Below are 12,297 nucleotides of genomic sequence, written 5' to 3' on the forward strand. Positions count from 1 at the left end.
AGGGCGTAGGTTTCCAGTCCTTGGTGAGCATCAGGTTTGCGTGGGCTGCTTTTAAAGCCGCAGATTCACAGGCTCTACCCTAAGCCTGTGGAGGAAGACTCTCCAGGAAGACTCTGGAGTAGGACTGGAGTCCAGGAATTGGAGTTAAATTAAAAAAAAAAATTCAAGTAAATAAGAAATTTGGAAGTAACCAATCTGTCTTTCAATAAGTAAATGGGTACGGAAACTTTGGTAGATCCATACAATGGAATATTATTCCATGATTTAAAAAAATAAGCTATTAAGCCATGAATAGACGTGATGCAGAAAATATGTATTAAATGCATATTAGTAAGTGAAAGAAGCTGACTTGAAAAGGCTGCATACTGTATGATTCCAAATACACAGCATTCTAGAAAAGGTAAGAGTAGACGGTAAAAAGATCCATTGTTGCCAGGGGCTTTAGGAGAGGGATAGGCAAATGAATAGGTGGATGATAGGGGACTTTTAGGGCAGTGAAACTATTTTTTATGCTACTATAATGGTGGACATGACATGCCATTATGCATTTGTTAAACCCTTAGAACCCTAACGTAAATTAATGGACTTTATTAATAATGATGTATCACTCCTGGTGCATCAGTTGTAACAAATGTACCACACTAGTGCAAGATATTAATAGGGGAAACTCTGTGAGTTTTGAGAGGGGAAGGGAGGGAACACACTGTATTTTCTGCTGAGTTTTCGAATAAACTAACACTGCTCTATGAAATAAAGTCTGCCATGAAAACAGGTAAATAAATACTTTTTTTTTTTGTGGTACACGGGCCTCTCACTGTTGTGGCCTCTCCCGTTGCGGAGCACAGGCTCCGGACGCACAGGCTCAGCAGCCATGGCTCATGGGCCCAGCCGCTCCGTGGCATGTGGGATCTTCCCAGATCGGGGCACGAACCCGTGTCCCCCGCATCGGGAGGCACACTCTCAACCACTGTGCCACCAGGGAAGCCCAATACTTTTTAAAATTTAGGAATTAAAAGCTTGAGAAGCACTGAGAAACTTGGAGCAGGAAAATGCTCATGGTGGTCAAGCCGGAGCCCATCTTCACCCCCTCAGGAGGCCACAGGCTGCAGTGGCTGTGAGCACTAGGTGTTGGAAACAGACGGGGCCAGTTTTGAATTTCAGTTTTACTGCTGTCTTTGGGCTGCTATAACAAAATGCCTTCTACTTGGTGGCTTAAACAACAGACATTTATTTCTGACAGTTTTGGAGGCTGGGAAGTCCAAGACCAAGGCACTGGCAGATTTGGTTCTTGGTGAGGGCTCTCTTCCAGGCTGGCAGACGTCTGACTTCTTGCTGTGTCCTCACATGGCAGAGAGGAAGCTCTGGTGTCTTTTTCCCTTCTTATAAGGGCACCAATCCCATCATGGGGGACCTACCTTCATGACCTCACCTAGACCTAATTACCACCCAGAGACCCCATCTCCATCACATTGGGGAGGGGTGGTTAGGGCTTCAACATATGAATTTGGGGGGAGGGGGACAAACACTCAGTCCCTAAACACCACTTACAGCTGTGTAACTCCGGACAGCTTACTTGGCTTTTCTGGCCCTTCCCTTGCCCTTTTTCATGCAAAATGGGAAAGATATGTTAGTAGCTGCCATAGGGGGACTCTGGGGACTCAGTGGGACAGCGCATATACACAGCTTAGCACGGTGCCCAGTACCTGGTGACTGCTCTCACCTTGATTCTAGGCTTGCCCAGGTACCCATGGTGTCAATGTCAAAGACCATGAACCTTGGTCTATGCTCCTCATGGAGGCACTGGATTTACCCATCAGTGATTCCAATCAACATTTACTGACACATCTATTATGTGTCAGTCATGGATAGTATGTTAATAGAGGAAACAACAGTATTTCAGTAATTAAGTGTGTCATCTGCATGGAGAAAATGATCATTCTCTGGAGGGAGAGCTTGAAGCTTCTGGAGAAGGATGTGGAAGGGAGTGAGGTACGTTCAGGAGCCCGGGAACAACTTCTACCTTCCTGACCAGGGTGGGCTCACTCCTGCCAGAGATGCACACTTCAGCTGTCATTACTTCAACAGGCCGAGAGGAGATAAGGAAAAGAACTAATGCTAAGAATGAAAAGGGAAAATGGACTGAACCAATGACATAAAGAGTTGAGCTAAAAAAATTATGGGAATAAAAGGAGACTTAGGGGGATAAAATATTATAAAAACAGGAATAAGAAGAATTAAAAATGCAAAGTGATAGCATTTAAGATCCCCCAAAATATAAAAAAAAAATTTAAAAATTTAAACTGAGAGTAAAATAATACAAAACAAAAAAGGATATTTTAAAATAGCAATGATATGATAAGAATAAATAAAAATATAGTCAAAAAGAAAATATAAAAAAACAAGAATTAGGAAAAGATATGAAAATTACATACAAATTTAATGTCAATATCATCAAAGTGAAAACAGAACGTTAATGAAAATGAGAAGGTATGGGCAAAAGGGACAGTTCCCACATAAGGTTCTGTGTGGGAACCTTTAAAATACATATTAAATTAAAAATGCTGAAGAAACTTATAGTTAAAATAAAAGTTACATAGATAATGAAAAGAGAAGACAAAAACTGGAAGACCTAAAAGATTAAAAATACAAAGGAAGAAATAGGATAAGATTTGAAAAGAGACAATATAGTTTAAAGAAATATAGATTAGATATAGTAAAACAAGGTAGGACTATCAAGTTAAAATTGTTAACTATAAAAAGGAAATCCTGAATAATGATGGGAAAAAACAATAGAAAATAGTCTCAATGGTATTTTTTATGGAATTCCCTTTTCTCAAAGGGCCAACTAAAAGAAGGTCACTCCACCAGCAAACACGGCTGGGTTCTTGGGCAGGCAGATCATCATGACTCCATTCATACTCCAAACCCATGACAATTATATGGGACTATGGATGTAATTCTGATTTTCTGGTTAAGGGTAAACTTATTGCAGTAGGGTGTATAGGGCACAGGGAGGCTGAGAGCAGAAGGTATAGATTTTCTTGTATGTTCTAATAAGGTTACACAATTCCCCAGACTACTTCAGACTCCGGGGCTGAGGACCAGGGACCAGACTGGGGAGACCTGGCATTTAGGCCTGGCCCGAAGGTCATAGTCACTCTCTGGGTGATCGTTATCTTGTGACTCTTCAGATTTCTCTTGGCAAGATGACCTTTAAGTCTGCTTATCCCTGGAGAGGGGGGAAAAGGTTTAGTTTTCTTCCCATGGGTATTATCAGAATGTTTCACTGCATAGCATGGAGATGGGAACAAGAAAGTGGGCTGATTCCATTCACTGATTACATTCCTTCCTCCCCAGAATATTTTTTTAAGCACCAGTGATGTGCCTTGTACTTGACCAAGTGTGGGGCAGTATCTAAAGAAGGGTGAGCCATGGTCCACACCATCCAAGAGCTTGGAACTTTCTACATAGTAGTTAACTATCTTCAAATAATTAGCAAAGAATTTAAAACAGGACAATTAAAGTCAACAAGTATAAACTGAGTGCTTGCATGATGTCTAACATGATATTAGAACTAGCGCTTACCTTTTTAAAACTTAATACCTTTTTAAAAAAATTAATACCTTTTTAAAACTTAATACCTTTTTAAACTTAATACCTTTTTAAAACTTAATACCTTTTTAAAAACTTAATACCTTTTTAAAAAAATTGAAGTATAGTTGATTTACAATGTTGTGTTAGTTTCCGGTGTACAGTGGAACTAGTGCCTATTTTAACGGAAATTTCTGGACAGGCAGAGAGATCAAACAACATAGAATAAGTGTGGTACAAATTATAGGAGGTAATGCCCAGTTGAGGAAATCTGCCTTCGTCTAGTAATGAAAGAAAAAGTGAATAGACATTAGTTCAGAGAAAGAGAGGAAGGAAGGAAGGAAGGGAGGGAGGAAGGGAAAAAAGAGTGAATGGATGGAAGGATGGATGGATGGATAGATGAAGCATGCTGAACCTGAAAGTGGAGGGAGAAGTCTGGAGGCAAGGATATAGTTTGGAAAGGATGTAAGGAGGAGTGGACAGCATGAGGGGACTAGAAAAGAGGAAGCTGTTTATGCACAAGCCATAGTTTTCCAAAGATTGGTTCATTAGGTACTCAATTCCTTTCTAAACTCTACGCCTCTAGGACAGTATAAAGTTTAGACCTGGACATAAGTTGCCTGGAACAACAAAAACTGCTTGGCCTCTTCCGCTGCTCCGCTCCTGCACTCTGTATCCTGAAGCAAGGAGGGGGCATGGGGAGGAGGCGGGGAGAAGGGTCTGGGAAGCGCACAGAAGTCTGGGTGTTACTTCAGAACTTAAAAAGTGACTGACTCGGGCTTCCCTGGTGGCGCAGTGGTTGAGAGTCCGCCTGCCGATGCAGGGGATGCGGGTTCGTGCCCCGGTCCGGGAAGATCCCACATGCCGCGGAGCAGCTGGGCCCGTGAGCCATGGCTGCTGAGCCTGCGCGTCCGGAGCCTGTGCTCCGCAACGGGAGAGGCTACAACAGTGAGAGGCCCGTGTACTGCAAAAAAAAAAAAAAAGTGACTGACTCACAGGGAAAGGAGGCTGAAAGGGAGGGGGCAGCTGTGGATGAAAGACAGGGGCCTCCAGGTGAGTCGGTGCTCTTCCTCTGCTTCACACAGCGAAGACCCCAGGATGGCAAGGGCAAGAAGGAAGAGGGGGAGGAGTCAGACACAGATGAGAAATGCACGATCTGTCTGTCTCTGCTGGAAGATGGAGAAGATGTGAGGTAGGAGCCCCGCCTTTTGAGTCCCCCCTCTTCCTTCATGGGGATTGGTGATCAGTCCTGCACCGTGTGTCAGGGGTGCTTGTTTGCCTGTGCACGTGTGTGAACGTGCCAAGTGTGCACAGTGTGCTCTGTGGTTGTCCTAGGAAGGTGGGGTGTGGAACATTCTAGATGTGTGGTGCCCATGGTGTGGACTCCCGGACACAAAGCTAGGAGAACAGAGAGACATTTGGCCTGAATGGATCTCACACAAAGTCCTGGCTTCATTTCAGGTTGATCTGGAGGGCCAGGAGGAGGAGGGCCTTGGGGCTTTCCTTCCTGTCCTGAATTCCCATCCTAGCCACAGCCTTACTCCGTGGCAGAGCCCCCAGAACCTTCTTTGGCCAGGCCCCCAGTGGTCCTGGGTGTGAGTCTCCTCATTCCCCGAGTAGAGCCAGTGTCCCTTGGCTCCTGGCACAGCCCGGGGCCCTTCTCCTTGACCATTCCTCCGACTTACCCTCCTCTCTTCCAGGCGCCTACCCTGTATGCATCTCTTTCACCAACTGTGTGTGGACCAGTGGCTCGCCATGAGCAAGAAATGCCCCATCTGCCGAGTGGACATTGAGACACAACTGGGAGCTGACAGCTGAGGGAGGAATTAGCCAGTGGACACCCCATTTTCCTTCACCAGGTCCCCCCACGGCCATAGCCCTTGCAGCCAAACTTTGCCTTCTGAGCCATTTGATGTAGAGGAAAAGCCTGCAAGCACATTTTGTGGAAAGAGGAGTTGGTGGTATCCGTGTCTGAGGAAAGGAGGGGGTGGGGGAGGCCCACCTGTCCAGAGTGGTGACTGCCCCGTCCGTCCGTCCATGTCCATCCACCTGCTTTGCGGGAGGGAGGGAGCTGGCAGTGCCCGGAGCAGGGGTGGGAAGGGGGGGCCCATGCTGCTGAGAATCTAGATGTGATCCTGCAGGTCCTAGCTGATAGCCCGGCCCCTCAATCCTGTCCTTTGAAGGATTGTATATATACCTCTTGACCACGTAGAAACCATGTAGGGGTCTCTAGCTAATTCTGTGGATGGCAGCCAGAGCATGTTAGCTTAAGAAAAATGTTGTGTGTGGTGCTCTAGTCATCTGTGGTGGACATGTCGCTGTTACCGAATCCGCACCAAATAGTTCTCATTGAGTTTCTTGTTTTGGTGCCTGACTGAACCAACCAACGACAGCCCGAATCTTCCCGTCTTTACGAGAGAAAAGGAAAAAGGAATCAAAGGTGAAGAAAAAAGCCAAATCCTGTTTACGGTGAAAAAGGATGATTTTTTTTCACCCAGGTTGGGAGGCGGGAGGGGGTTCTCGTTTTGTTTTTGTTTTCTCTTGGCTTTTGTTTTTCTCATGTTTACAGTGCACGGAGCGTGGAGGGGCGTCCAGGAAAGAGGAGGACTGGAAAAGGAGCAGATGGGGACTTAGATGGGCCTCGGAGGGGCTCAGCCGGGGTTGGGAAGGCAGCATTTGAGTAGGCGAAGGGGAGAGGTCTGTCTTGAAGGAGGGCTCCCCACTTCCAGAGCCCATCTACTTAGCTCCAACCATCCCCCCCCTCCCCCCAGTTCCACATTGAACCAGGAGGCGTCAGCTTTCAGCCAGAGCTGCCCCAGGTTCCTCGGAGCCAGGATACCCCTGCTCACGCCAGCTTCTTCCTTTTGGCTGTGCTTATGCCCTGTCGCAAAGAGGCCATTTGGCCACTGCCTCTCGAATGCAAAAAATTAACCAGATGCTAAAGGTAAAGTAGCATAGGTGATGGACACCTGGTCTTGGCCAAAGTGCTCTCAGCTAGCGCGCAAGGGCTGAGGTCAAACACCGTGGACCTCGAGAAGGACCTTGAGCTTCCTTTGGAATGTCTCAAATCCTGATGAAGTCCCTCAGAGATGGCCCTGGCCCGGAGACCACCTTGGCTGGGTTTGGGAGGCCCTGTGTTCCTAGCCTCTGGCTCTTTCTCTTTACTAACCTTGGGCAAGTCCCTTTCTTTCTCTGTGCCTCAGTTTCCTTCTCCTTACAGTGGGGAGAAACAACAGTGCATCCCCATTTCCACCTCTTCTACCTCACCTAGATGTTGTGAGGATTAACACTCTCTGCCCAACGCATTCTGTGCTCTCTCCTGGGAACTTCCGTGGGGTTTAGGGATGGGGGTGGTGGGAGACAAGACCTGGAAGTTCCAAGTGACACCATACAGTGTGTTTTTCTGAACCACTCCATAATTTTTCTGAATCTCAAAGGGAGCAGAGAGATGGGAGGACAAGAGGATGGAGATGCGAAAGTCCACCAAATTCCAACCCCAACCCAACTTTCTTTGTCCATCTGTGGAAAACACCAGCTCAGCTAGAATTCTGCTCTCTTCCTTTGGCTCTCCTGCTCACTCCTTCTCTCTTGCATTTGCACTGCCCTCAAAGCCTCCCCCTCCCCTCACCCCTTGCCCCAGTCTCAATGCCTTTATATCAGTAAGAGAAGACTAAGGGGAACAGGATACTTATCACATATATGAAGAAATTCCATAAGGTTAAGAAAATTTGAGTCTGCATTGTTGCTTACCAAGGGTAAAACCAGGACCAATGGGTAAAAATGATGGGGAGGCAGATTTTGGCTTGAGGTAGAACCTTCTAGTACATGTGGAGCTGTCAGGTGGAGGGATGGCTGCTCTGGACACCTGCAGGCAGAGAGTGGGGGGTCATGGCTTCTGGAAGGAGGGTTACTCAAGGATCACACTCAGCCCAAGACCATCCGTACCGAGTACCTGCCAGTGCAGGTTCTGGAGGAGACAACAGCCAGGGAGACGACATCCCTGGCCTCCAGGAGCTTACAGTCCAGTTGAGGAGCTAAGGCAATAGTGCGCAAAGGGCGGCTAGTCTGATCCGAGGTTAATGGCACGAGCATTATACTGTCCCATTCAGTGGTTGCAGTGTGTGAACAGTGTCTCCTGGGCCAACGGCTGGAGAGCCCGTGAGTGGTTAAGTACTTGTCAGGATTTTGGAGAGAGCTAGTTACTAGCAGCCCCAGGAAGTTGGGAACTCTCCTTACCCTGCTTTGACCCAGAGGTAGGCAGGGTGGTCCAGGGAAGGTCACTCCCCACTTAGTCTCAGTCCTTTGTTCTTCTCTCCCAGGCTGGCTTGCAAGGCCAGCAGGTGGTGGGTTGGTGGGGAGGCCGGAGGGAACGGGAGCTGGTGTCTGGCTTCCGTCTTGGCTCTTGACTGACAAAGTGGGCAGCTCTAGAACCTGCCTCCTTCTCTCTGGGCCTCAGTTTCCTCAGCTGCACACAAAGAGGTTGGATTGGATGCTTGCTAAATTTCCTTCCAACAATCACATTCTCTGATCCTCCCTAACATCAACACATTTTTCAAGGTGGGAGAGCTCTGTGCCCACCAAGCTGTTGACAACAACCTTCCCCGAAGGCACTAATGCCTGTATCATAGGCTGAGAGTGGGATGGGTCCCCTCCTCCCCCCAGTTCTCTGCAGGCTCCCTGAGTGCCCCGGGCTAACGTTAGCCAGTGAGTGGGGTGAAGGTCACCCAGAGGGGAGAGGTCAGCTCTGACTTTGCGGGTAGATCCTGGAGCCCCCCATGCCCATCTCTCTGGGGCCCTCCTACCTTGCAGGTGGGCACCTCCCAGCCACCCGCTTCCTCAGCAGGCAGCCAGGCGGGGTGAGAAGAGAGGAGAGGGGTCTGTGCTTCCCCTCCCTCGACGTCCGGGAGCCTGGGAAGACTGGAGAACAGGCAGGCTTTGGCTTCAGCCCGCTGTCGTCCTTCGGCCCCTTCTTGACTGAGACGCATGAGTGCCTTCTGGGGCGAGAGCTGCCCCAGGATTCCAGTTGGGCCTCCTGCCGCATTGCAGCCCTGGCCGCAGCGGGTCGCCAAGGACGCCAATCTTCGAAACCCACAAACCCAGGCCACCTGGCGCGGCGGGGGCGGAGCCTGGGCTCCTCCTCCAGCTGGGCCCCCGGCCCAGCCCTCGCCCCCTACCCGTGGCGGGACTCAAGCTCCTCTTCTGCAAATGTTTCCAGCCTCCGTGCAAGTATTCTTAACTCTTTACGCCTAATGAACAAGCACAGTTTTTTCAACGGTGAAGAAAAAGCACCAGATTTTTTTTTCCTGAAGAAATCCCCCAAGCCCCCGCCTACCGGCGGGACAGACACTCCCCGCGTGGGGCTGTAGCAACGTCTGTCAGGTCCCCCCCTCGTGTTTCATCTCCTGCGCGCGCGTAGAGCAAATGCTAGAGCGATTTCAGCTGATAGAAAAACAAAAATGAAAAAAAAAAAAAACACAAAAAACAAAAAACATGGCACGTTGCTAGTTTACAGGGTTTTGTGAGTTTAAATGCCTTATATTTAACAATCATAATTTATGACTAACTTGTAGATATCGTGGGTTCTTATTTAATTATTTTTATAGTTGTTTTGCATTTTTAATTATAATTTATTTATTTAGAAAGGATACTAATTTTTTTTATTACTCCTATTACCTCATTTTGGCGTTGTTTCTGGGAGTGGAATGCTTTGCATGCATTGGTACGATGACAAACAACTACGAATACAAAAAAAAAAAAAACTTAAATAAAATTCCGCGAACTTTATTTCGTCCAGACTATCAGGGTGTGTGATTGCAAGCTGTCCTACTGTGGTGCTGGCCTCTTTGGATACATTCCATACGAAATGCAAACCTTTGATTCTGTATGCTGTGATCCTAGTGAAAAACTCCAATATAGTGACTGTATTTAGCACATATATAAATATAATTTGCACTCGTCAGCAGACTGGGGTAAGCCTTTCACTTGCTATCCTTGCCCGTTCTCCTCAACCCCCCATCATTAGCCTGTTTCTTTTCTCCTTCTCCCTGTTTCCACACCTCAGGCCACCCTGCCCCCATCCTCTGAGGAAGGTCCGGGGGCACTCTCTCCACCTGCGCTGCAAATCTCTCTGGTTCCAGAACTGGGTCCTTTGGACATTACCAGCAGGAGCATCTGAGAGCCAAAAGCCTGATTTGTTAGAACGAGCTCCGAACCGGGGGTCAGGAGGCTTGGGTTTTCAGCAGCTCTTCTGCAAACTTCCCCGTGACCTTGAGCAAGTCCCTTGGCCTCCCTGAGTCTCAGTTTTCTGGGCTGGGGTGAGGAAGGTGAACTGGAGGGTTTCTCTAGGGTCCCTCAGACTTGGATAGAATATGACACAGAGCCGGTGGGAGCCCACCACGCTGTGCTCCCTCATCCTCTTAGGAGAGAAGAAAGGGAGGGTACAGGGAAGGAGAGGTGAGGAGAGGAAGAGAGTGGACTGAGAATTTATCCAGCGGATTTGCTCAAAGGAGAAACCTGGAAGGATGTCTGTCCTTTTACATGCAGCGAGATGGGTGGACACATCCCTGGACATGTGCTTTCACAGGTTTAGTGGTCATTTGGAGAGTGAGCTAAAATCCGTGTCTTCTTAGATATGGGGACGGGGTTGGCAGACTATAAGCCCCAGACTATGGCATTTGGCATTGGCACCCCCATCCTACCCTCTCCAGGAGGCTTTGTTGCTGAGGCATTGCCCTTGACAGCAGATTGGGGCACAGATTTTGGACCCATGGTCTCTCCTCCCAGCATCTCCTTCACCCTCTGCCATTGCTCCAAGGGGGCTGTGGGCAGGAGGGAGTGCTGTGGAGAATGGGTGTGGGCCTCCAATCTCACTGCCCCCCAGGAGGAGTGGGAGGGGAGAGTTTGAGGAAGCAGTAGCTTCAAAGCCTGGCACAGCGGTGAGCCCAGCAGTTTTTGAGCCAAAAGGAAAGCGGAGGTCCCTGTCCCCAGGGGCAGCCTCTGAGCTGCTCCGACTCTGCATGTCAGCCTCATCCCGCCTCGCCGCCTCCCGTTTCTTTCCAGCTCATCCTTCCCTCTTGCCTCTTGACATCACTGCCTTTGCGTGGTGGAGAAATCCACCCTCCACATGAGGCCCCTGGGTCGGTGCTGATTGGGAAGGGAGCGGAGGCCCAGATTCACCACGCTGCCAGGCCAGGCTTGTAAGAGTGGCTGGGCCGTGCAGGGTGCCTAAGCCCCTACTTTGCTCTGGCTGGACTGTGGGTCCCTTTCCCTGGGCCTCCGGCCTGCTGCCTGCCCAGCTTCCCCTCTGCCTCCACCCTGGAGCCGTGCTTACCTGCTTTCTGTGAAGGCAGGCTGTGGAGTTGCCCACTGGTGCATAACCACCACACTGCCGGGTCTGGCGGACGCTGCCCCTTGGCAGGGGGCCTGGCGGACGCTGCCCCTTGGCAGGGCTCCTGGACAGACATGCCTTATGCTGCTCTGTGGGGTCGGAGTGGGAAGTGCCCTTTGCCCTGGCTGGCCTGTCCCCCGCCCTTCCTCACCCCAGCCTTCCCCTTCCCCAGCCCCACCCCTGGCCTTGTCAGTGGCTCATGTCTCAGCTCTGGAGCCAGCGACACCAGGCCCTCGAGGGGGTAATTTGGTTGCCCCTGGTAAGTGAAAGGATTATCCTCAGTGTTGATTGTCCTTTTTTGTAATCCTCCTGCTGTTCTGTTCTGTTGTGCTGTGCAACATTTTGCTACATAGACTATTTTATAGCAGAAAGCTAGAAGAATATTTATTATGAATATTAAAGCAATAGTGCATCAATGAAAAGGCGGAGACATTAGGAATTGTGTAAATGCTTAGATTCACTTTTGGTGGATTTTTTGTACTTTATTTATAACTAATAAAAATGAACTGCATTGCTAACTACACCTCACTCGTGGAGGGTGCTTATTTCTGTGCACACCCAGGAAACGTCCAGAGAAAGCCGCTCGCAGACCTGTGTTCATCCAGGACACGGGGCAGTGTCTGTTGTCTCCTCATCCTCTCCCTGTGCTTCACCTGTTTCCCTTCTCCCTCCCCGCCCCTTCAGCCTCCCCACTTCTCCCCCTCCCAACTCCCTTCCTCTCCCTCCTCCTCCTCTCTTATCTATTATTTTCTTTTACCTCTTTATCTCTCAAAGAACCTGTTCTATTCTGTGAAGAATCATCTCATTAACCTGTTTCCTGAACTTTATGGATCTTAAAGCGGAAAGTTCCCATTTTTGATCAATTTCAAATGTAACCGCTCGTGTTTTGAACTGGAGACTCCTCAGTTTCTCCATAGGAGAGAAGGGATTTGATTTTTGAAAGTTGGAGTGGATTTTTTATTCCTTCCTAAGAGCCCAAAGTCAGACACTCTTTGTGGTGTCTAGAGTCTATTCTCAGAAAAGTGTGGGTCAGTGGACTGGAAGATGGCTTTCTCTCATAAACTGCAAGCAGAACCCATATTAATGAACTTTTTTTTTTTTAAGTCAGAGACTTTATTTTTCAGAACAGTTTTAGGTGTACAGAAAATTGAAAATAAAGAGAGTTCCCATATGTTCTCTCATGGCCACCCAGTTTCCCCTGTAATTAACATCTTGCCTTGGTTAGATGCATTTGCTAGAGTGGAGGGGCCGATATTGATACATTATTATTAACTAAAGTCCATGGTTTTCGTTAGGTTAATGAATGTTCAGAATCCCCA

At 48.4% G+C, this 12,297-nt stretch overlaps 1 protein-coding gene across 1 annotated transcript in view; it reads left to right on the forward strand.

Moving 5' to 3' along the window:
- ARK2C (arkadia (RNF111) C-terminal like ring finger ubiquitin ligase 2C) overlaps positions 1-5,490 on the forward strand; it is a 102,210-nt gene extending 96,720 nt beyond the window's left edge. Inside the window, exons 7-8 of the mRNA XM_060029540.1 lie at positions 4,677-4,783; positions 5,292-5,490. Coding sequence (XP_059885523.1) covers positions 4,677-4,783; positions 5,292-5,409 — 225 coding nt within the window. The 3' untranslated portion in view covers positions 5,410-5,490. The remainder of the gene's footprint in view (positions 1-4,676; positions 4,784-5,291) is intronic.
- The last annotated feature ends 6,807 nt before the right edge of the window (positions 5,491-12,297 follow it).

The sequence above is a fragment of the Delphinus delphis genome, chromosome 13, assembly GCF_949987515.2.
Source record: "Delphinus delphis chromosome 13, mDelDel1.2, whole genome shotgun sequence".
NCBI lineage: Eukaryota > Metazoa > Chordata > Mammalia > Artiodactyla > Delphinidae > Delphinus > Delphinus delphis.